Source organism: Haemaphysalis longicornis, unplaced genomic scaffold, assembly GCF_048455015.1.
Source record: "Haemaphysalis longicornis isolate Haplotype H1 unplaced genomic scaffold, Haemaphysalis longicornis Haplotype H1 scaffold_8, whole genome shotgun sequence".
NCBI classification, from domain to species: domain Eukaryota; kingdom Metazoa; phylum Arthropoda; class Arachnida; order Ixodida; family Ixodidae; genus Haemaphysalis; species Haemaphysalis longicornis.
The window spans coordinates 125,939,444-125,964,603 of NW_027526445.1; the positions used below are offsets into that span (position 1 = coordinate 125,939,444).

Below are 25,160 nucleotides of genomic sequence, written 5' to 3' on the forward strand. Positions count from 1 at the left end.
CTCCACATCCTCCTCAACCTCAATCAGGGGTGCAGCGACCGCCGAAGAGCACCTTCCAGCTCGTGCGGCGTTCGATATACCCAATCTCGGGAAAAATACGGTTCGATATAAACGTACCAATTCCTATACTTTTACACAGAATTTTCAAGGGGATAATTTATGAGTTCGATATAGACAATGATTCGATATACCCGTGTTCGACTGTAGCAGTTAATTGGGCAAAACTGAAAATGCTAGATCCTGCCCGAGTACCCACATGAAGGCAAGCACCATGTGAACGGAATTAGGTGAAAGTGAGAGAAAACTTCTTGATGAGGAAACCCTAGTCCACGAATCCATGTCTTCACCCGTTTCACCAAGTAAGTCTGGTCCTCCACTGGGCAGTTGGTCAGCAGTGCCTCCCAGAGCTTAGCAAAGGAACGGCTGAATTAAATATGCATTCCAGAATTATATGTTGGAGGGTGCATCTCAAAAAAACAAGCTGTGCACAAATTAACTGAAACAAGAACAATGAAGACAGCACAAGCGCCCTGCGCTTTTGCTGTCTTCATGTGACTGGACTGGACTGGACTGGATTGCATTGGACTAGCTGGACTGGACTGAACTGGATTGGATTGGATTGGATTGTTGAACATTAGCTCACGCTACGTATATCCTGGCAGAGCCGAAATAAGCCACTGCTAATTTTTTTGTTTCTGTCTTCGTCCCATCAGGCGGCACTCAGTAACCCGTCGTCCCTGGCGACGTCCTCTGCGTGTTGGATGACAGCAGCCTGTATTCCGGAAAGAGAGCTGAACGATGCAACCTTCCACTGCTCATTACATCTTATGTGTGCGCCTTGTTCAAAGGACTGTGGTTAATTGGGACACACACATCTGTTCCAGGAGAGCACCTGCACGCCACATCTTACGTCATCACCAGGCTCAGCCAATCGCGTACGACGCTCCTCATCTACACGGCAGCAGCACCACGCCGCGCGCTCATACAAAGCTGTCCCTCCGCGTCCCGGCCACTCCTCATGCGTCATTCGTTGCATGCCACTACCCCCCCCCCCCCCCACCCCCCCCCCTCTCTTGCCAGTTCGCCGAGCGGAGTTTTCTAGCGCGCGTCGTATAGGGGCTCGGGCTGTTGGCGTCTCATGTCGTCGTCGTAACCGTCGTCTCATGTGGTCATGGTACTAAAACACCGGGACACTGATTTACGCCTCGCGCTAGAACGTAACGCGTCCTTAAAAAGAACACCGGGACGGGCCCGTTTACGCCTCGCACTGGAACGCTTCTTCACGCGTACTAAAAACACCGGGACGCTCGTTTATGCCTCGCGCTAGAACACTTCGCAACGCGTACTAAAAAAAAACACCGCGAAACTCGTTTACGCTTCGCGCTGAAAAGACAAGAGACTTTTGCAGCAAAGCTGTATACCGCCACCTCCCAACGGTTTCATCTCCGTTGGCAAAAACGCCATGCTTCGCCCCTCCCCAGGTTTCACGTTGGCCCCGGATTTTTTTCTTTATCTTTTGATTCTTGTTCTGGCTGGAACAGCGCGAGCGGAACCTGTGTGCTTTTTGTGCTTCCTCTTACGTCGCACTTGCTGGAGCCGAGGCGAGAGCTTAAACATCTCTGCTGTTAAAATTGGCAGGGCGTCTGCATGCTCACCTCCCTGCAAAAGTCGTCGAAGACGATAGACTTCTGCCACCCCTGCCACATAAATTCGTCTCTCCTCTTCCCCGTCCACCTCTCACGCTCTTACCCCTCACACTTCACTCCTCCCACTACAAACACGGAGGAGGTTTGCTAAAGTCCATTCAATTTTCGCGCGTTCCACTGCTCGAGCCCTCTACTGAAACCTCTTGTTACTGTTGAACTTGAAACACTTGGACCTTCCTTTGGTCATAGCACCATCATCTGGATCTCAGGACGAGCAGACGGATGAGAACTTTGAGAACTCAGCTAAGAAACCTTCACCTATTACGAGCTCGGAATTTTACACTTGTCTCAAAGTGGCTCTAGGTCTGAAGCGTCCAGATTGTCCTCAGCTCTGGCCCAGAAAATGGCACCCTATATCATCCACAGGATGAGAACTCGTCCGGCAAGGACACCACATTTTCGCGCTACGCGATACGGTATAGTTTAGATGATCCCGAGTGTTCGCGTTGCTCAGCCAATAACGGCACTGCACACATTCCGTGGGGCATGCCCTTGCTTTGCGGACTGTCGACAACAAGCCTTAAAATTGCAGGATTCGCAAGCCCACCCAGTCTTAATGATTGGCTTTACCCAAGTCTTCTTAATGGAAGCGAAGAACGGCGTCTGCTCACCGCTCTACGGAGCTTCCTTGAGACATCCGGCCTCCACCACTTCGATTAGTTTCCTACCCCAGTGGATCTGCATAATTTTTTCCCTAATTCCCATAACCTATCCCGTCTACCCTTGACACCAATATTCGCTAACGCGTAACATGGCGTCTTTGTATCATTTGTAAATAAAACAAATGCGTGTTACCACCACGTCGCTACGAGGTCCCAACTCGTCGCATGCTGTATTTGTATTTGGGGGTCAAAATATTGTTTTCAACGCGCATTTTTTTTGTTTGCTTTCGCGAAAATCAACCATGCAGCCACGTATTTTTATTCAAAAGAACACTAAAGATACCATTTGCGTATTGATGTTTTGCCTAAAATGCACCTAATGTTTTCTTTTTGCTGAATAATGTTGACAAGAACGCAGTGTCTCTAGACTGGGTAATTTGGTAAAGCTTCGCTTATATAATCTTCTCCTTAAAGATTTAGTTTGAACTTTTGGTCTGGCGGCGGAATCGAAGATCGGGCAGACAGACAGACATACAGACAAGAAATTTCGCGTTTAAGTAGCCATAGAAAGACTATCGTGTTTAAAAGTACTGTTTAAAAAACATGATATACTGCGAGCCACCCGAATTTACCATCTCAAGTTATTACATTACATCACACCAGCAGCAACAAACTATACGTCAGCGACACTTGTGCCCAAAGTCTGCATTATACTTTCCGTAAACCGCAAGTAAACAGACCAATCATTAGAACTAACTATGGTAAGCAACGCGTAAACTGCCAAGTTCCCACCCTTCTAAATAAAGTGGGCCACCTCATGGACCTTAGTTATATAAGGTCAAAGAAGAAATATAAAACACTGATTATAAAAAATGACATACAATTCTCGCAATGTTTCAGACTGTACCTGCGAATAGCATGCACGAACTTGTCTTTTTTTTTTCCAAATGCTTTGCTTTTGGGCGAAATGGGTATTTTTTGTTTGCTTTTATGTGCCATGCTTACATTGTATGTTTTGATTTATTACGGTATGTATGCTTTTTTAAGGAATTCGTTTTTAACACGAAAGTGTTTTATTCCGGGATACGCAAAGATTTTACTAACGTCGTAACGACGTCATGGAGATGACGCCAGTACAACGAAGCAAGCGGCCAGCAAAGGGTGTACCCCTGCACGCAAGGTGTCCTTGCGGAGAAGCAACCTTTAGAACTACAGAGTACGTTATACTTAGGGTTGTTCGTTTTCGGGTTTTATATTTTAACACGGAAGCATTTTACGCCTGGATACACCGAGATTTCACTGACGTCATATCCGTCACGGAAATGACGCCAGTACACCTTTGCCGAAGCGACCTGCCAGCAGGACGTCGCTCTCCAAGCACACCCACAAGACAACCGCCGACCCGCAAATCATGCTCAGCTGCAGATTTCGCTGTACATTTCACTTTCGTGTTTTACCGATTCCTATGAAAGAGGAATCAACCAGTTTTTTTGTACGTGTGTGCCATTCTGAGATAGTATTTCGGTGTACATCAAAGATGTGTGCTGCGTAACTTTTCATATTGTATTGTTCATGTAAATGCATAGCCGTGCAAGACTGCTGTCGGAGGGAAATCCTCTGCCAGGCTTCTAGCCTTTTGCTTTTCCCTCCGTCTTTGCGTCATCTCGCCCTGTATGGGGAAAGTGGTGGAGTGGATAAACTTTATGTAGACGAGCTTCAGGCGCTGATGGTTGGACGCCCGCCCGGGGGGGGCCTCCTCTAGGAAAGAAAATAAACTTCAACTTCAAAGCCTAGTTAAAACATCTGTTGATCTGCTGTTGGACTTTCGGTAGAACTTATGAACTGTTGCCCCACTAGTCATCGCTTGGAGCCTCCTAACGTTCGCCTCCATCGCTCGGCACTTTAACCTCTCAAGGCGGCCGTCATTGCTTGTGCGCCCCTCCTCCAGCGCGTTTGTTTCCCTTTCCCGGCGCGCACTGCGCCGTTCTTTCTTAGAGCCCTCCTCCCGAACTGCTGTTACCCTTTTCTGGCGCGTCATCCCCGTCTGGCGCTGCGATTTTCTGTGCGATTCTGTGTCCCACACAACGATTATTAGGGGCGAATAGGGGCTGGGGCTGTTGGCATCTCCTGTCGCCACCGTCGCCGTCGTCGTCGTCGTCGTCTCATGTAGTCACGGTGCTAAAACACCGGGAAACTCGTTTACGCCTCGCGCTAGAGAGCTTCGTGCTTCAAAGACGAGACTTTTACAGCAAAGCTGTATACCTCTACCCCCAACAGTTTCATCTACGTGGGCAAAAACTCCAAGGCGCAAAGCATACACTTATACACGGCATGCTTCGCCCCTCCCCAGGTTTCATGTTCGTGGAGAGGACCCGGGATTTTTTTTCTGTACCTCACGTGTTCAATGAAAAAAAAGCCTTAAAGGAGCCGTAAAAACAAAATACAACAGTTTAACATGAATCAACTAGGCTTCGGTACGGCACTCGGCTCCATTAAAATCACAGAAAAACGTTTTTTAACTGAAAAAACTCGAGCAGTATCGAAAAACTTTCTAATTTCGCGCTACAGCGACGTATTATGAATAGCAGTGACGTCATATAGGCCAGCACTAAAAACCTAATTTTAATCGTGTTAACTGCCTTTTAGCATTCAATTGATGCGATCAAACGGAACCAGAGACCCCTCGACTATCGTCCAGTCACGTGTCTTAGCGATGGTTTATGTCGTCGGCCACCAATGAAACAAAGAAGATTCTGTGACGTTATAGAAAAGTTGCCGGGAAGTGGCTAGAGAGTCGCCACAGTCTCACGCGATTTTTTAAAGACGATAGTCTTTCTTGGGCTACTTAAACCCAGAAATTTTGGTCTGTCTGTATGTCTGTCTGTCCGTCTGTCTGTCTGTGACTCGATTCAGCCACCCGGCTAAAGTAAAATTCACATTGCACAATAGTCTTATATACTCACAGCCACATGTAAACGTGTGAGCCCGGTTTATATGTTCATACTTGTCAACTTTGTTGAACAAGGACAAGATATTACGTAAATATAAGACAGGAAATTAGTACACAAGGAATAATTACAGTGTTCCTTTATTAAAAAATTCTTGGATGCTTGGTTTTTTGACAGCAAATGATATTCTACATCTACTGAAGAAAACCGCCGCCTCCTAGCGACATATGAAAAATCACGCGGCAACGGCAACGAAAGGTTCCACTAGCTAGGTTCCACGTTCTGCTTGGAACGCGCGTGGAGCACGGCCACGCGGCTCTATAAACCTTCTAGTAGTCGGCCGCCTCCATTCACGCGCGTCTCCGCCGTACTTCAGCGCTGGCATCGAGGAACCCGGCCTGTAGCAGTGGAACGCGGTAAATTCAAATCACCTTGCGCAAACCTTTAGTGTGTTTACCTTGGGATGAGCGCGACGGTACAGGAACAGCATGAGAGGCGAGCGGGAAAGCAAAGGGGGGCATTTGCTTGGCAAATGTCTACAAAGACTATCGTCTTTTGACGACATTTGCAACGAAAGGAGCAGATACGCGGCCAAATTTTTTAATACCTCCATTATTTCTGCAAATTTTGCGATTAAATTGGCATGATCGTTAGCGAAACAAAGAAATCTTTCTAATGAACCAAACATATTTTGTCTTCGTGGCCCTTTAAAAAGCACGGGTGGTGGTCATTCTGATACATGGCGGTGAGGTGGGCACTATCAGTGCGATTACAGCCTTTTGTCCACGAACTGAATTCACTCCGCCCCCTACCCCTCTCGCCTTTCTCTACCACCTCCTATACTCGGTTACAACTCAAGAACGGCACCACCTCATGTAGTGTATCACTCCGCCAAAGCGCCGGACCCGTGACGTCAGTGCAGGCGCGTTTTGGAAGGGGTTTGCTATGAATGCGTGATATCGTCTGCCTTGTCTCACGCAGTTTGTTTGTCGTCACTGGAGTCGTTTATAAGCATATTAAGTCCAAAAAATCGCGAGAAGGGCTCACGCCATGCTAAAAATATTCCCACTAACGCCCTACTTGCGCCGCGCGGAGAAACATGCGGCTACGGTGATAAGGCACAGCGGCAACTTCCGGGGCCGTTCTTAAGTTGTCACCGAGTATACCACTCTCTATGCTGTTCTAACCTTCTATGCACTTTCGCCGAGCCTTCACATGGACAACAACGCGTACGCCTGGCTTTAGAGCAGGAAAACTGCATTTCAAATATTATAGCAATAAAACAAAGCTGTGCCTAAATTGACTTTATAGGCTATTTTGTGATTAAAGCCCCTGTTTCGCCGAGTAACTGCGTATAGGCTAGTTGCATATCGGGCCGGACAGGCCGTTTATAGCTGTATGGCTAAGACGGAATTAACACTTGTTCTATACGCAGCTGCGGAAATAATAGTGCGTGCACGAGCGACCTTTTTTCTCGAAATGAAGCAGCATCCGCTTTGTCTGCCCTTTTATCCTTCTCTCTACAGGACAGCTGTAACGTATTCAGGCGAGATACCGTAACGGTATACACTACCAGCCGCGCGTGACCACTGCCTCAGAGCGAAGTTAGACGCGTATAAGCCGCCCCGGTCATGTTAGAAAGTGATTGCTCTGAAACCGAAGAAACGGCTTCGCTGGTTTCCACTTTTCCGCATCAATCTAGCAATGTCACCAGGACGCCAGGTCCTGAACTGGAGCGCGTGCAACAGTTTGCGCATCGCTCACTGGACTTGTTGGATTGGAATTCTCCTCTACGCCTTTTACAGGGTGTTCGAGAAAAAGGGTAAGCGTCTGGTTCTTTCGTGTTCAGCTGAACGTTTACGGACACACGCAGTAACAACATCCGAAGCCCTGTACCTGTGGAAACGTCAGGAGCGCCAGGGGAAAGGGAAATTGCTTGCAGGGAATTTCTGCTCAAATGGAACAGCTGAAGCGGAGGTGTTTATTTTTTTTAATTTACGCGACGTGAATATATATATATATATATATATATATATATATATATATATATATATATATATATATATATATATATATATATATATATATATATATATATATACCTCAGATGAACGAAATCATCTAGGTAGTTCTGAGCACTGAACGGTCACGACCCGGATTTGCAAACATTTTAAGGGCGAAGCCCCTTAGGGGCTGGGGCTGTCGGCGTCTCATGTCGGCGTCGTAAGCGTCGTCTTATGTAGTCACGGTATTAAAATACCGGGTCACTCGTTAACGCCTCGCGTTGGAGCGCTTCATAACGCGTACCACAAAAAAAAAAAAAAAAAAAAACGGGACACTCGTTAGCGCCTCGCGCTGGAGAGCTTCGTGCTATAAAGACAATATACTTTTACGGCAAAGCTGTATACCAGTACCCCCCAACGGTTTCATTTCCGTTGGCAAAAACATCAAGGCGCCAAGAATACACTTTACACTCATGCTTCGTTCCTCCGAAGGTTTTACGTTAGTGGAGGTACCCGGGATTTTTATATGTTATAGGATGTCTTTTTGTTTGTTGAACGCCACGGAGGCTAAAATTATTTCTTTGTACCCTTGCGCCATGATAGAAAGCAAGGTTGGTGGGCACCAATGAAGTTGTCGTACTGCCACACCCACAACAAAACATATGCAAAGGCTTAAACAGTCAAAAACTAATTATCACGACGCAGCGATATGCAGCGACACCAGTTCCACTGTGAGTGCGTGGGTGGATGTGAAAGGCATATCGGGTCTGTGTCTTCTGCCTTTAGTACCACTTTCCGGAACTTTTCTCTTATTTCGGAAGTGACGCTGACACAGAATCTGGGGCAGCATTTAACACTTCAAGCGAATTCTCTCGTTAAACAGAACTTCCGATAAGCAGAATTTCTCACTTCCGTCGGCTCCGCTTGTCGAGAGTCCACACTCCAGCTGGTAAACAAGTGTCAGGACTTGGTCAATAAGTGAACGCGCAGAGGGTCGTCATTCTCTGTCCGAAATTAGAGCCCGTACCACCCGAAAGGGCAGTACACATTAACATATATGCACTAGAAAGTGTTGAAGTACGGATACAATCGCCCCAGTAGCTCAATGGCGGATACGTAAGGCGCGTCATTGTCTCTTCTGTGTGTGTGCGTGCGCGTGTGTGTCTGTGTGAAGTGGTAAAAATATTAAATTGATCCCTGAATTCCATTCAATGTTAGCAATCCCTCCCTGAAAGTTGAAGCGAAAGTGCACCTAGTTTTTCATTATACTTATCCTAATTGTACTCCAGCATTAAAAGAGTCTGGCTGGTATAGTGCACGCATGCAGCTTTGTGTAGGAAGTCATTCAGAGACATCTTAAAATTAGAAGTTGCGAAACAATCGTTTGTTTATAGGACATCACGAACACTTCGCACAAACACAGCAAATGCAGCAGTCTGGCTTATTTTTATCTTTTTTTTTCGTAACAGCCGAAATTATCTCCGCGATGTCCCAAGAAGCCGAAGGCTTTTGTGAAGTCTATGACTGCAATGAAAGGGTAAGCATGGTTTTTGAGCTGTAACAGCAGCTCGAAACGCGTTTGTTTGGGGGCTTAAAAAAACTGCAGAGTTACTTCCTATACGTTTTGGCAAGTGATTGGGCAAGAAGGCGGAAAATCTGAAGAAAACATCGGTCGGAAGCCGACCTTTCGCAAGGCGAAATTCAGGTGGCTCGAACGCGTATTTATAACGACGCCGTCTAAAGGGGACAGAAGTATACACTGCAATATATTTTTAAAAAATCAGAATAGTTCCGACTTGTGAAGATGGAAGTCCAACGAAGCTGGCGCTCTGGTGGGATTCGCTATGGTTGGGGTGTAGCTATATTGGGGATTGCTGTGTTGAATTATAAGGACAGTAGCGCAACCATGAGGTGGAGATAATTAGAAGGATAAGAATGGGGTGGAGTGCATTCGGCAGGCATTTTCAGGTAATGAATGGCAGCCTACCGTTGTCACTGAAGAGAAAAGTGTATGACAGCTGCATCTTTCCGGTACTCACCTACGGGGCAAAAATTTGGAGGCTCACTAAGAGGGTTCAACCTGAGTTGAGGACGACTCAGCGAGCAATGGAACGGAAGGTTATAGGTGTAACGTTGAGGGGCAAAAAGAGAGCGCGGAGTGGGTCAGGGAACAAACGCTTGTCAAGGACATATTAGTAGAAATTAAGAAGGAGAAATGGGCAGGGCATGTATATGCGAAGGCAAGATCATCGCTGGTCATCAAAGGTAAAAGAGTGGATCCCCAGAAAAGGCAAGTGTGGCAGGGGGCGGCAGAAAGTTAGGTGGGCAGATGAGGTCAAGAAGTTTGCGGGGATAAATTGGTCGCAGTTGACACAGGGCCGGTTTAAGTGGAGATCCATGGCAGATGCCTTTGTTCTGCTGTGTTCGTATACAGGCTGATGAATATTAATATGATGATGATTATGATGAAAGCAATCTCTGCGTCACTGACTAAGAGCACACATGATTGGTGGGTAGAACCACTGCAGTTTTATTGCTTCAGGGATGCGCCAATCACATCGCACGCTCTAGTACGCCACACAAGGTGGCCTCTGAAGAGCACGCGGCATTGCGCAATGTTGGGGGGGACGAGAAACGAGATGTATGCGACTCGGGAAAGCGGCGGCAGCGGCTGTGGAGAGGGGTATAAAGTGGGGCTATAACCTTACTCCTCCGGAGATGGCCGTACTTCACTGTGCAACTCGCGGTGTGGCAAAGTCAGTTTACAAAAAACCAAGCTTACCCCGGATCCGAGCAAAGCCGGCTTCACCTCAAAACACCATTGCATTGATGGGAAGCCGCTTTATCGGGGAATTATAAGTTGTCTGATATCAAAATATGGAGGCCCTAGGACTTGTTTGACTTTTATGATTTTTCCACCCGCGAAATTGTCGCTCTACGTGTCGCCGAAGAACGACCTGCTGGATCCTAGCGGTAGACAGCTTCGCTGTAAAATGCTAACAGAAAAATCCGCGAGGGAAAAAGTCTGGCTAATAATAATAATGATCGAAGAGAACAACACGAGTACACAACTCTCTCCAAAACCAGACGGCCGGCTCCTTCCACCAATCGCTGTTTCTTGCGCGAGTGACAATCACAAATGTTAAGAGAGGCGGCGCTACACTTCCACACCACGAATACATAATAGTGAAAAGAATGTGCCCGCACACTCCTCACAGGTGGCTAAGCAGCGGAGCTGTAGCGACCGGTGCTTTACCGATGTCGCGTGGCCTACCCCTTTCGAGGTAACGTGAGGCCGGGGTTTTTAAAAGCAAAGCTTTACTACTTGCGTCCACGGTGTCGCCGCGAATGCGCAAGTACACCTTTTGACCTCAGACACACCCCCTGCGACACACCCCTTGAAGCGCATTGCGTGATTCGCCGGGGCCGCTTTCGGAGCTGCGCGCAAAAGGCCCCGTTTTCAGTCGGTCTGCTCAACTGATCTGCTGAGCTCGCGCGGTTGCGGCCGCTCAGCCGATCAGCAGCCGACCAACCCTGCCACCTCCCACGCATGCGCCGCCGGGTCGTCTCGGGCCACGTGACTCATCTTGCGCCCGGCGAAGAGGAACGCCGCGTTCGCCGCGAATGAAAGCGAGGAGGGCCTCCTTCTGTAAGCGTTGCACGGGAGCTAACGGCATTGAGCCGTGGTCGGCAATACAGCTACATCAAAGATTAACCAAGCGAAACCAAGACTCAAACAGACTCAGCCAGGCTTTTGCTTTGCATATCCAATGTTAGCTGAGCAAAGCCGCAGCCATTTTTTTATTTCCGCGTTGACATTGCTCCGTCCGCACCGCCACTGCCCTTGTCGGCCATCCTCGCTATAGTGATGTGCTTCAGACCGTAGATGGCTGTTCGCGCGCTCTTCGTCAATAAACTCAGCTAATCTCTTTCCCCTTAATTTTAACTCCTCTCCAACATGGGTTTATCCCACATGGTCTTGCGCCGGAGGAGTTATCTGCGTACACGGGACCGTCTTATTTTCCTTTCGCCTAGTTTCCTTTTAGACGGAAAATCAACACGGGAAGAGCGTACAAATATTGGGTGATGATTAAGATACTCCCTCGTACGAAATTTGAGCACACTTGTCAAACTGTTTCGATTTGCAAGATATGCTGAAGCAAAGAATTTCAGGCATGCATGTATGCATGGTCACAGAACACTTTTATTCTTCAGGTATTGCTACTCCAATGCGCGCTTTGTTTGCATATATGACATAGATGGACGTGCTAACCGCATGCCTTAGTGATCGTGTCATCGGTTAACACACGATGTGATGATGATGATGATTGACGATTGATAGTGGTATCTCCTTTGTAGTGGGGTGATGACGTGTCATCTTACCAAAAAAAGAACTAATATACCTATGTTTTACACTCCTCGTTAATGCTAGCGCTGCTCTTAGGGCAGGAACAAAAGAACTTATTAGGCATGGAATGCTCATTTTTCCTGTTACAGGTGGTAGCTGTCCTAGGCAATATTCCCCTCCCTGCTTTTCGTCCACCAGCATTCTAATCTTCTCTTCGTCGCCTCGACAGCATCGCTACCCTTAAATCCCAGGGCTTCTGGAAGCCGAATATTTCCCTCATGTAGATTTGGATGGATACCCTCGCATTCTAACACTATGTGCCGCATAGTTTGTATCTTTTCCGCAGAAAAGACCTTAAAAACGGAAAAGACCTTAAAACGGCACGCACAGTGAACGGCGTGGATTACCGATCAACACGTACCACCACGTTGCGAAGCTACAAAACTCCGGGTAACGCTTATAGCAACGTTAAGTCAGGTTGCTAAGAACGGTACAAAGCGCTGTTTCTTAAATAATACAGTGGTAGAAGTGGTAGGGAACCTCCTGTATTTGTTTAATCGCCTGCGCCCGAGTTTTTGCGTCAGTTAATAAAATGTGCATTGTAAAAGGTAAAATGTTAATTAAAGGGTGGGTAGTTACCACCCACGGTATACTGGCTCTGTCATGCTTAAGTCGTGCGTACGGGCGGGGTTGCTATTTACGTTGAGTACGCGGGCGTGAGACATAAGTGCGCTGCTGTAGTGCGGTAGCTCCCTGGAAAGAAGCTTTTATATGCACTGAACGTCCACAATGGCCCTCAATTATCGGCAGGTATGGGAACCGCGCATAAAAAGCCGAACTAGAATATAACGCGTTAATGTGCACCCGGGACTACGAGGCACGCCCTAGTGTCAGGGCTACGGAATAATTTAGATCACCGAGGGGGGATTGAAACATGCCAAAGTCTCGTACATTCAAGGACATTTTTTTTTGTCTTTGTTCCCTAAAAGCAGCCGCTGAAACCATGACCTCGTGCTAAGTAGCGCAATGGCTTAGCCTCTGGACCATCGGGGAGAGAGGGGTGTGTGTGAATATGAAAACAAGTGTGGATAAATTAGGCGGAATCACGGTAATGGGATAAATTCAGATGGCGCCATAGACATGGGCCTAACTGAACTTGAGTAGCGCGTTATTTATTTCCCAAACCATTATTTCCAACACGTGGTAATTTAGAAGTTGTAGCCATCATCATCAGCCTGTCTACGCCCACTGCAGGGCAAAGGCCTCACCCATAGGTCGTGGCAAAGACCTCACCCATAGACTCAATTATTCTACTCCTGTGCTAGCTGCGACCAATTTATCCCCGCAAACCTCTTGATCTCATCCGCCCACCTCACTTTCTGCCGCCCCCTGCCACGCTTGCCTTCTCTAGGGATCCACTCTGTTGCCCTTAATGAACAACGGTTATCTTGCCTTCGCATTACATGCCCTGCCCACACCCATTTTTTTCTTAATTTCTACTAATATACCCTTAACACGCATTTTTTCCCTAACCCACCCCAATCTCGTCTGTCCCTTAACGTTATGCCTATCATCTTCCGTTCCATTGCTCTCTACGTCGTCCTCAATTTAAGTTCAGCCCTTTTAGTGAGTCTCCAAGTTTCTGCCCCGTAGGTGAGTACCCGTAACATGTAGTACGTATACTCAATTGATATATGGGCAAGGTGTCAGGTATACGAGAAAAAAAGCAACCCGCTCTTGCAATCACAGGGATACAAGAACGAAAAAAAAAACCCATTAAACTAAAGATGCTGCACTTGTTTTTCAGCCCTCATTCAGAATGGTTTCGTTCTCACATTTTCTATACATACTGGCCCACAATGAAATTTTATTGCATTCCTGCACTACACTCGGAGTTGGCAATTGTCAAATTCGTCCGTAGACTTGCAACAGCTGTGGATGAGCGCTGTACAGGGGTGCTTGCACAGCCCAACCGAAGGATGCTGTCCTTATACAACGTCGGGCTTACACAAGAATATGTGGTTCCCAAGCCACCACTGATATCTGCGTGTACACAAGGGCGACTTCGGCATTTTAACATGTATACGCTGCGCACGCAGATCAAGACGGGGAGACTATATTGCTAGTACTACAGCGCCCTCCGCTAAGGCGAAACACGTCGATTTCACGCGGCAACGACCAATGCAGAAATGGGAAGCTGCTACGCGAGCCTCGATAGGGATCATCGTTGTAGTTTCTCACAGTGTCGCCACTACAAACGAACTTACGACTAGGCAGTATGGACGCAGCGGTGGGTCTTCAAGACCGTGTACAGTCATCGCCTCCTGTATTTTTACAATGCCAAACGCATCAGCCCGCGGACCGGCCAACCAAGCCCTCTCCTTCTACTCCTGCCACTCTCTCCCAATCGCTAGCCTTCCCAGCGCTTTGGACACGTGATCGGTTCATTCTGGGGCGACGCGTGGTGGAAAGCGGCAACATTGGCGAGACGGGCTCCGCCGCGAATCTGAGTTTTCTGACACTGGTGGGAGCGCCCTTCCTTGGGCAATCTCAAACATTGGTTGCCTTGGCAACCAGGCACTAGCCGCTCTCGAATTTTTAGTTAAGGTTGTGTGATCCCGGTTCAGTTCGGGGCCCCACCTTGCAACATATTGGCACTGCAGGCGTACCACTCACTCCCACTGGGAAGCGGACGATGCGTTTGACATTGTAAAATACAGGAGGCGATGGTACAGTGTACCAGAAGATTCGTTCGGGGGAAAAACCAATGGAGAAGGCGGGCGGGTCCCTTTTGCGATGAGAAAATTGTATGGAGCGCTGGCGTTCCCCAGAGAACTCTTGTTGCAGCCAGCGCCACTATACGTTTTTGAATCAAACTAAACAGTTATTTGACGGGTTTAATAAAACTTTGTGGCATTAAATAAAGAAATAAGACTATTTAGGGCAATAAATGAGGATTTATTTACTGCGAAGGAAATTTTTTTTGTAAGTAGCTGTCTCAGGATTAATTTAACAAACAAAACTTCTGAAACAAACTGTTAAGCAGCGGCCGCCAGGGGCGCTGCTTACAACAGGAGCTCCTCAGCAGAAATTTTCATCGCATAAAGGACCTCCCTAATCGGCCCTGAACGACACACCTGTCTTCTATAGTACACTGTAACCTCTGTGTGGCAGGTGTGGGGAGGACCTATCCGTAGTCCGCATCCTAATCTCATGCCAGGCACTCGACAAAACACGACAAAAACACTTTCCCGAGTCTGCAGACACCACATTTTACTTCACCCAGCATACTTTTTCGGGGGCAATTTTCTCTCCAACGTGTCCTTAATTTTTTATCAGAAGTTAAATTTCTGCGCTTCGTATCGTATCACGCATGATCACAACCTGGCCCTTTACACTAGCCATGCTCATCATCATTAACTGATTTTACTTATGTTTTGCTAACCAATTTTACTATTCACCGTTTCAAATAAGTTATGTATACTTTCTTGGCGCTTTTTGCCCTATAGTTGGCCTTGCGCCATTAACATCCGAACATCATCGTCATCATTTTGAACGCAGCGGCATCAGCCAATGAAAACAAATTCCACAGTCTAAAGTTCCCTTCGTGTCAAGGTCACTTGCTCTAATCAGGCAGGAAACAAGACGATCTTTGGGGCTAGCTTTCGTCCGCGCATATTGTCAGGAGTGCCTCATCGCACCTAGCAACTTGTACCGAACTTCGAGAAGTTTGCGTCAAATGGAGCATATTCATGCGACGTAAAGTAGGCAAAGTTACGAAGCGACTCTAGAGGTTGTGTTTAGACCTTGCGAATTAAGGTTTAACAAGTGAATCTGTACACACCGCTACTTTCAGGACTTCGGCGATATTGAATGGGACGGCATAGTCAATATCGCTTGGTCGGCGAGGTACTGGTTCCTCGGACACCTCGTCGCTGCGCAGCTGATAGCAAAGTTTCAACCACAGGTGAGTTGCTTAAAAAGGGTGTGTGTTTTCAGTCTATATACAGTCGAACCTCGTTATAGCGAAGTAGTATCGGGACAGCAAATTAGTTCGTTAAACCCGATATTCGTTGTAACAGTAGAGGTACAAATCGATTGATTCATCGATCGCTTGATTGATTGATTGGTGGGTTAGTTGATTGATTGATTGATTGATTGATTGATTGATTGATTGATTGATTGATTGATTGATTGATTGATTGATTGATTGATTGATTGATTGATTGATTGATTGTAGGGTTTAACGTGCCGACGCAACGCAGGCAATGAAACGCGCTGTAGTGGAGGGATCCGGATAATTTTGACCATCTGGGGATCTTTAACGTACGCCGAAATCTCGTACACACGTGCGTTTTTGCTTTTCGCCTTCATCGAAAAATCGGCCACCGCGGCCGGGAATCGATGCCGCGCTCTCGTGCTCAGCAGCACTGAGCCACCGCGGCAGGTAGAGGTAAAAATCGGCTCGGCCCAATCAATAATCTGGCTCGCGCAAAAATACTTGATACAAAAATGCGCTTTTTCAGGCTTAGAATCCACTAAAAACAAGGTAACCCTCACCTTTCTCCTTGTTGTATGTCAACATCAATGAACCGGAACATGAGTGCTTGAAATTACAACAGAACAGAGTTCACTTGACAAAGCAGGCCTGCGTCCTTATTTATTTGATAAAGGATGTGATCTTCGTCTGGTGGCTACTCGTAGCACTAAGCAGGATGAAGTTTTCCACGGTGTCCACGAACAAAGGGCCTTTATACGTACTAGCGTAGTTTCGTGCGCCGGGAGGTTTTTTTTCGTGTAGCTTTTCAGACTCCTGGTCAAATAGTTTTTTGTTATACCTGATATCGCGCGGGGCTCTCATAGTTTGAGTTTCGTTATGAAAGAATAAGTGTCATTGAAATAAAGCGTGACCAACCGAAGTTTGTATTTAGTTCCCCATAGACGATAATTCGCTATATCCGTGTTCGTGATAACGAGGTTCAACTGTACAATTTATTCGCGCTTTTATAACTAAGCAGGTCTCTTGCATTTACCAGAGTTGCTAAAAACTTTGAGGAATAGGTATTTGGCACATTGGAAAAGCTGGTTTGGAGAAGAAAGGCGTACACGTTGGAGGAAAAGACTTGACTCTGTCTGTCCTATAATAGTTTAAACGTAACTAGCTTGCACACATGATTCTTCGTTAAGGAGAGAACCCAGGAGCTCTAAACTAAGACCTATGAAAAGCTGGGCGCAGATGTCGGCAAAAACTGTCAAGACTTGGACGAATTGAATGGTATGCAGTGAGGCAAGGACTGGGATAATCAAATGAACTAACAATAAATGGGGCGAGCAATTTGACGTGCCAACTGGCGGGAGAAAAGCTTTTTTACAAGGAGTAAAACAGGAAGACGATGTGAACTGAGGTTCACCGAGCACTGCTGCGAGGAAGACTTTCAGTTGTAAACCCTCGTTGTCTGTGAGCTTTTCGAGAAATAGGCAATGTAAAGGGAAGTTCGAAGAGATGAGTTTTAGTCAAAATTTGTGTCCCCTAGCTTTCCAGCGCTCATCATTCTTCACCCGGCCGATACAGGCTGCTTCCGTTTAATTTCGGCGGGCCACCGTATTGAATTTGCTGCACTATAAAATCAGGGTCGTTACCAGTAGGCCAACGAAAGTTGTGCAATTTTAAGCTGAACAGTATAACATCCTTTTGCTTTTAGATGCGACTGCATCTCATTCACTCGCCTTGTCCCTGCATCCGGCGTCGTCGTCGTCGGCGTCCGCCCCTCCCCCATTCTCCTCGTCGTGCGAGCTGCGCTCTCCGCCGCTCACCCCCTCTCCTCTCCGATGCCCCTCTCTCGCGAGGGGCATTGAGTTGGATTCGAATGGATTGGCTTGGCTTGGCTTGGCCTGGCTTGGATTAGATTGGATTGGATTTGGATTGGATTAAAGTGGATTGTGTTGGATTGTGTTGCGTCATAGCCGCGGAAGACGCACTGGCGCCGGCGCGTCCCCTCACCGTTATGCGCGCTATAAAACGCGGTGCCTGCGCCGCTCCGCTCCATGGTTCCAGCGCCGTTCCTCCACTGTCCAACGCTGCACGGTTCCCGCGAGGGGAGGTGGGAGTTTTCGTTTTCATCTCGCTTTTGGTTTCGGTTTTCAAGCGGTGTCATCGCTCTATATATACTGGGATAAAGATACAGTCTTCGTAAAGAGAGCCAGCAGGTAGACAGCCGTCTACAGCGGTAGTGCGCGCGGGCCACTACATCGCGCTTCAATGGCTTCCTGGTCATTCGGGAATAGAAGGAAATATAATATCTGATGCAGCCGCCAGCGCTGGCCACTCTCTGCGTAACACGACACAGCTTCCTTTCTCTCGAGAGGATGGTTGTGCCCTTATCTATCGAACTGGTTGGAGAGAGCAAATGTTGAAGTGGCAGCACCCTCGCAGCGGATATCCACCTCTACATGGAATTGACCCTTTCTGTAAATTCCGTGTTCCACCCGACCTAAGCAAAGCGTCTGAAGATGTACTGCATCGTTTGCGTCTCAACGTGGCTTACACCCGAAGCTTCAAGTTCAGAATAGGGTGGGAGGATTCACCACTGTGCCCCACATGCGCTGTGCGCGAGACTACCGAGCACTTGTTGTGTATATGCCCGCGATTTTCCGCTGCGCGAGTTACAGCGGCGAGCTGCCTGTCTCGTGTTCGACGCGGAGCAAGCCTTCAGTTGTGTCACTTTCTTGGACCCTGGGACAACAACAATGACTCATATTTAGGAACAAAGATTCTTCTGCGTTTTCTGCGAGATTCAGGACTAGACAAAACTTTGTAATTCTTCCATTGTGCGCATGGCTACGTCTGTACGCGTTTGCGTCATTGTGTACGCTTTGATTCCTTTTTCTTCCTTGGGCTTCCTTGGGCTCCATTGGGCTCCATTCCTTTGATTCCTTGGGCTCCATTCGCTCAATTTTTCTTTTCTTTTGCTTAATTTTATTTCGAGTTTTTTCCTTGCACTACATTGCGTGCCATTTTTATTTAACTTTTGTTTTCTCTCTATTGCTGCTTTCCCGATTTCTCACATTCACTTCACTGCATTGTAATCATCCCCATCTGGCGTAGCAAGCACTGCCGCTAGCAGAGCTGACCTCTCCAGCCCACATTAAACAGTTCTCTCTCTCTCTCTCTCTACATCTACGGCGCACGCGAGTGGGGCTTTGCACCTGCGACGCTGGAAGGAAAGTCTCCGTGACGCGTCAACAAAACGATGGCGTCTTACTCAAGTGCGTACAACTCAGCTAAAGTTTCATTCCACCCTTCGAGGGCCTCAGCTAGGAAAGTGAGGCGTCTTTTTAATACGAAAGTGTTTTATTCCGGGGCACACACAAAGATTTCGGTGACGTCATATCCGTCACGGAAGGGACGCCAGTACAACGAAGCAAGCGGCCTGAAAAGGGTGCACCCCTGCACACAGTGTCTTCGTGCGGGGAAGCAACCTTGGGCGCTAAGAGTACGTTATACTTAGGGTTCGTTTTCGGGTTTTATATTTTAACACGGAAGCATTTTACGCCGGGATACACCAGTATTTCACTGACGTCATATCCGTCACGGAAATGACGCCAGTACACCTTTGCCGAAGCGACCCGCCAGCAGAACGTCGCTCGCCAAGCACACCCACAAGACAGCCGCCGACCCGCAAATAATGCTCAGCTGCTGATTTCGCTGCACATTTCACTATCGTATTTTTTCTGATTCCTATGACAGAGGAATCAACCGCAGTTTCTTTGTACGGTTACCCTGGCTCTCGCTACACAGATACTCACTATGCGCATCGGTCCAATGACGTTCACATAAAGTAAAGTAAAGTTCTCACCAGGTATGCCTGGTTTTAATGCTACCGAGTTAGAGGCAGGTTCTAAACCTTTCCTATTTCGAGTAAACCTGTCCGTGCTCCTTTTTGATACGCTATTGTTCGCTTTGTCACTCGACATCCGCCAACGCATTCTTTGTCACGTTAGTTGTGTACGTACAGTGCTCAGCGATTGAAACGCGATACTCGGAGCGCGTGGCTGCCGGTGCTTGTTGCGCCACAGGTGAGCGCTTGTGAAAGTGAGCTGACGCACTGTGGTATACGGTGAGGGTGAGAGCATTCGTGACGCATGCTGTCAGCATCCGGCAGACAGCCCTTCAGTGTGTGGTTCTTGGCGGCGCCATAGGGGTGCTACATGCCATGGCTTCAAAACGCTGCGCCTGCGTGCCGCGCCGCGCGAAGCTGGGTGAGCTGGCACCGCGCGCGTTATGAAGAATTGGAATGTGCATTTATCGCGATGTGTTATCGTAGCGCGTAAGACCACGATGTGTTATCGTGGTTGGTGAGGCATTTCAACACTGGTAATTAATGTTAAATTAATTAGCATTCAATTAACTGATTGATTGTAGGGTTTAACGCGCCGACGCAACGCATGCGATGAGGCCCACCGTAGTGGAGGGCTCCGGATTAATTTTGACCACCTGGGGATCTTTATCGTGCGCCGAAATCTCGTACACACGGGCGTTTTTGCTTTTCGCCTCCATAAGAAAAACGGCCGCCGCGGCAGGGAATCGAACCCGCGACCTTGTGCTCAGCAGCGCAACGCCTTAGCCACTGAGCCACCGCGGCGGGTGCAGCATTCAATTAACTAATAAACAGGAAACGAGCTTCCAGGATCAGAGAACAAACTCGGGTGGAGGATATCACAGTTCAAATAAATAGAAAGGAATGTACTAGGGCAGGCTACGTAGCGAGGCGAAAGGACAACCGGTGGACACCGAGATACCGGTCTAGAAGAATGGGAATGCCATTAACCCGATAGAGGGATTAAATGGGGAAATTCGGGGGTAAGCTGTGGACTCGAGCAGCGCAGGACAAGAGTGATTGGAGGTGAATAGGAAAGACTTTCATACTGCAGTGGACCTGAGTAGGTTGTTGATGATGAGTTAAGGTTCTGCATTGTACCGGGAGTGCCTGGCTTGTATACCTATCTCGGGACGGAACATCGCCCATGGCAAGCTGTCCAGCATGGCGCTCCAGACTGTCCCGCACGTTCAACACATTATTGCCCTTGCTCGACTTTTCGGCAGCTTCTGCAGTGCTTCTACGCGGGGTACTCGGTCCTCTTCATGGGGCTCCACTTCCCGGCAGTCGTGTGGCTCCGAATCGGCATCATGCTGCTGGCGTTGTGGGCATCCGTCCAGCTGCGTCGCAAGGCCGTTGTCTACGCTGCCGGCGCCGCCATGGTGGCGTACACGACCATCAACATTCCGTTCGTGCCTCACTATCCGGTGAGTGTTATATGTAACTTTTTATGGTGCTTTATTATATATAACTAATTATGCTGCTGCTAGCAAACCCCACTGATAAAGTGGCTACTCCTAAGCACACGGAGGGAGGTGGGGAAAAAAAATCTCGCCCCCCTGCGTCTAACGACGACGATGGTAAACAAGTTCAAGAGATATTGGCAAAAGGCGTCATATAGGAATAGTGTAGTTCATGGGCGGCTCCAATCATGTTGGCTAGAAAAAAAGATGGATCATGGAGGTTTTGGGTTAATTATCGCCGATTGAGGGATCTCAGCAAGAAAAATGTTTACCCGCTTCCACGGGTTGAAGCCACCATTGACTTCTTGCACTCCGCTTCCAATTTTTTGTCTGTATACTTACAATCGGGTTATTGAAAAATTCCGTTCGTCCAGCAGACAAAGCAAAGACAGCCTTTGTTATGCCACAGGGCCTTTACAAATTAAACCTAATGCCATTTGGACTTTGTAACTTGCCTGCCACTCTCGAGTGATTTATGGACAACCTTTTGCATGGTTTAAAGTGGAACATTTGCACGTGCTATTTGGATTACGTGATTTTTGGCGGACAATAAAGTGCATAACGCCGCCTGGCTATGGTACTTGACTGTACGAAGCCCAGTAAACGAAAGCACGTCTTGTAGACGTCTAAAATTATCTTGTTTACTTGTTCCAGTCATCTTGACCTTTACATTAAGACAGCTACCACACTTGTATACGACATCTTGGCAAGACCTCCGAGATATCTACACAAAACCTGATCGAGATTTTCATAGACATTGTCAAGACGTGATGTAGCCATTCTGTAACTCAACTAACGCGACGCTATGCCTGAGCGTAGCAAGACATCTTGCAAGATGTTCTTGACGACATGACAGAGACTGCTAAAAAGGCCAACAAGACGTTGAACGCGAAGCGTTCTCGGTATGAATTCTCTGGTTGACCAATCCCACAATGCGAGTATATGTGCTGCACACCACTCTTTTGGAATCATCCCCAGCTTTCTGGCTCAAAATTCCTACCTCTCAGAAACATTGCGAAACCACTTCAGGAAAGTGGTATTTGGCAGAAAGGAAGTCAACGTGGAGAAGAAAACTCTAAAAGAACTTTCTAGTATTCTGAATATTTTTTTTTGTGTGTAATTCTCTGTCAAATCTTACACCCCATGCATTTGTATATAGGATAGTTTCCATGGCTGTGAAACTTAGTCGTGCAACGTGCTAGACTTGGAACTGTGCACTAAGCAAGTTTTCACCCCCAATATTAGCTGCGGGAAAGAACTTTCCAACTTTCCATTTCGCTAAATAACTACATTGTTAAAGAACTGTTGAAAGAACTGCCATGAGCGGGAAAGCTGAGCATGATCCACAGCAACTCTCGCGTGTGCACCTGTAGCCCTAACGTTTGGCTTTGGGGTGTACGGCGCGAATCGGTACCTGCTGCTTGGCGGTCACTTTGACAATGCCGAAATGGAGCAATAACGCGAGAGACCTTAAATTTGACGCCGGCCTCGGGAAGCGTTTTTGTAGCGAAAGCTACACTACGCTACCCCGGGCAGTCTTCGCAGGGTGACCAGTTTTTCCCTTGAGAGCTAGAGAAGCAGCAGCTCAATGGCGGGGAGAGATAGGCGGCAGTGGAGAGATAGCCGAGAAGGCCGCTGGAAGGTTTTCACACCACGGAGAAACCCTCTCACGGAGGGAGGCGGACGGATATGTGACGTCAACAACACGTGACTGGATTATCCGGCCTGGCGGCGCATCCACACGTGCGGAGCTACGCGGAGTGACTAGCAGACGACAGCGCCGAGGAACAGGTTCCATTCCCCGCCGAGGGCCACCGCCGTCGAGCGAAAACATGCGGAGGCATTTTCTTTCCCGGAGCCACCGCGGGCTATCCCCACCGAGGGGCGGAGCCTAAAACCGGTCACGTGAGCGGGTCCCGCGGTCCAAAAAGAGAGGGTTTCTCCGTCGTGTGAATCGTGCGGCGCAGAGCGACGCCACCTAGAGGTGACGTTGCGCAGAGCTTCTGTTCCTCAAGAGCCCAGCACGCAGCGGCGGCCCGATGACGAGGATAGATAGGCGGCAGAGGAGAGGTAGACGAGCAGGTAACGGAGACGGGCGAAGCGTCTGTTACCAACTACGGTTAACCAAAGCTAAACCACAGCATTTTGTTTTTATTACGCTTCACCTACGATCATTCATCGGAGAAAGTTGGCTTTCCTTCAGGGGGTATTGGCGTAAAACAGCATCAGTGGGAGCACTAAAGCTTCGCTTTAAAACGAGTGGATAGGCAGGAGAGTTAAACAAATGTAATTCCCGGTTTGCTACCCTGCAGTGGGGAAGTGAGGTTAAGGGGATAAAGGAGGAGGAGGTCGAAAAAGAGGAGACAAAAACGGTAACGCGCGCTCAAAGTCCATGTTGGCGCAAAATACGTTTGTGTAAAGACGCGCGTCATTCAAGAGACGAAGAAGGGCTTTTGCCACCTTCTGCGAATTTTATGGAGCGGATTAATGTCCTAGGATTGTCTCTATCGTGAACGGTAGAGGCAATTCTAGGACATTAGGAGTAGGAGTAGAATTGTCTCTACCGTTCGCGATAGAGACAATCCTAGGACATATCCGTGAACGGCCGATCTTCCAATCGGCTGGGCTCAGTAGCCAGCACGCTTCCACCCGGTTAAAATTTGGGGCAACGAGAAAGCAGGTGCTCAATAGCATCATCAGATTCACAGGCGACGAAGTTGATAAGGTGTATAGGCACGTGCGCGTGTTCACGTTTGGCTACTGCGTTTTGTCGGATTGAGGGAGACTAAATGGATCCTAACTCTTCCCGCGGTTGTCTCCCTCATTCCTTACAGTTCAGTCTTTGATGTGCGTGATGAAATCGCGCATCATGCTATGGGCACTCGAGCGACTTCTGACCTTGCGAAAACGGCACTTGGATGACCGCTATACTACGTACCGCATTACGCAGGATTTATCCGTGTGACTGACTTTTTTGGCCATTAAATCATCGAATGTAGTGCTGATTGATTGTGGGGTTTAAAGGAGCCATGAAGACAAAATACAAGTTGGGTGTATTAGAAAGACTGGTTAGTTCCGATAACAATGATACCAATATCATCGCAATCTTCGAAAAAAATAACGGAGATATTAAAGAAAACGTGTGACGCAGTCGCGACCCCCTAGCCAATTTCCCGCAACTTTTCTATGACGTCACGGAACCTTGTTTGTGTGATTGGCGGCCGCCTAACTGACCTGTCGCGACGACACATGACTGGACGTCTGTAATTGGGCCTCTAGTTCCATTTGACCCCATAACTTTAATGCTAACGCACTGAAAATTATGTTTTATTGTTGGCCCGTATGACGTTATTCTTGCTCATAACACGTCACTGTGGTGCAAAGTTTGAAAGTTTTTAAATACTTCTTGCTTTTTTTTCGTTAAAAAACATCTTTTGGGGCTGTAATGGAGCTGAGTGAGATTCTGAATCCTAGTTCTTTCAAATTACACGAACTTGTATTTTCTCTTCATTTCTCCTTTAACGCGCCGACGCAACGCAGGCGTTGAGGCGCGCCGTATTGGAGGGCTCCGGATTAATTTTGACCACCTGAGGATCTTTAACGTGCGCCGAAATCTCGTACACACGGGCGTTCTTGCTTTTCGCCTCCATCAGAAAAGCGGCCGCTGCGGCCGGGAATCGAACCCGCCACCTCGTACTCAGCAGCGCAACGCCTTAGCCACTGAGCCACCGCGGCGGGTATCGATGGTACCGCGCTGGCAATGAGGACTCTTATTGCTTACCTCTATTTGTGGGGATTTTTAGCCAACCTTAGAGACTTACTGTATTCTGTATTCCGGAGTGCTCGAGCGAAGGCACCAGTCGACAAAGCTCAGCCCTGGGCTTCTGCCGATAGAGCAGAGGACTGCTTGTGAAGGAGGTGGGAGATATGTAGTACGCCTGTGGGAATGATACATCTCATTTTCCACCCACATCGCAAATGGTAAGCGAGACCACTAGCGGGCTGACTTCTTGGTTTCTTGACACTTTTTACAGTTGATCGGTTATGGGCTAATCGCCTGGTATTTTTTTTTTTGCGTCCGTAAGACGCTTTTTAAGCTGGCTTTCCTATATTGCGTATTTGATGGGCGCTAAAAACAAAAACGCCCGTGTGTACGAGATTTCGGCGCACGTTAAAGATCCCCAGGTGGTCAAAATTAATCCGGAGCCCTCCA

General features: G+C 47.8%; 1 protein-coding gene across 1 annotated transcript in view; it reads left to right on the forward strand.

Annotated features, from left to right (window-relative positions):
• Positions 1–6,872: 6,872 nt before the first annotated feature.
• The window catches only part of LOC144149140 (protein-cysteine N-palmitoyltransferase HHAT-like), a 32,441-nt gene continuing 14,153 nt past the window's right edge, over positions 6,873–25,160 (forward strand). Inside the window, exons 1-4 of the mRNA XM_077680679.1 lie at positions 6,873–7,078; positions 8,729–8,796; positions 15,464–15,574; positions 20,711–20,911. Of these exons, the coding sequence (XP_077536805.1) occupies positions 6,961–7,078; positions 8,729–8,796; positions 15,464–15,574; positions 20,711–20,911 (498 nt within the window). The 5' untranslated portion in view covers positions 6,873–6,960. The remainder of the gene's footprint in view (positions 7,079–8,728; positions 8,797–15,463; positions 15,575–20,710; positions 20,912–25,160) is intronic.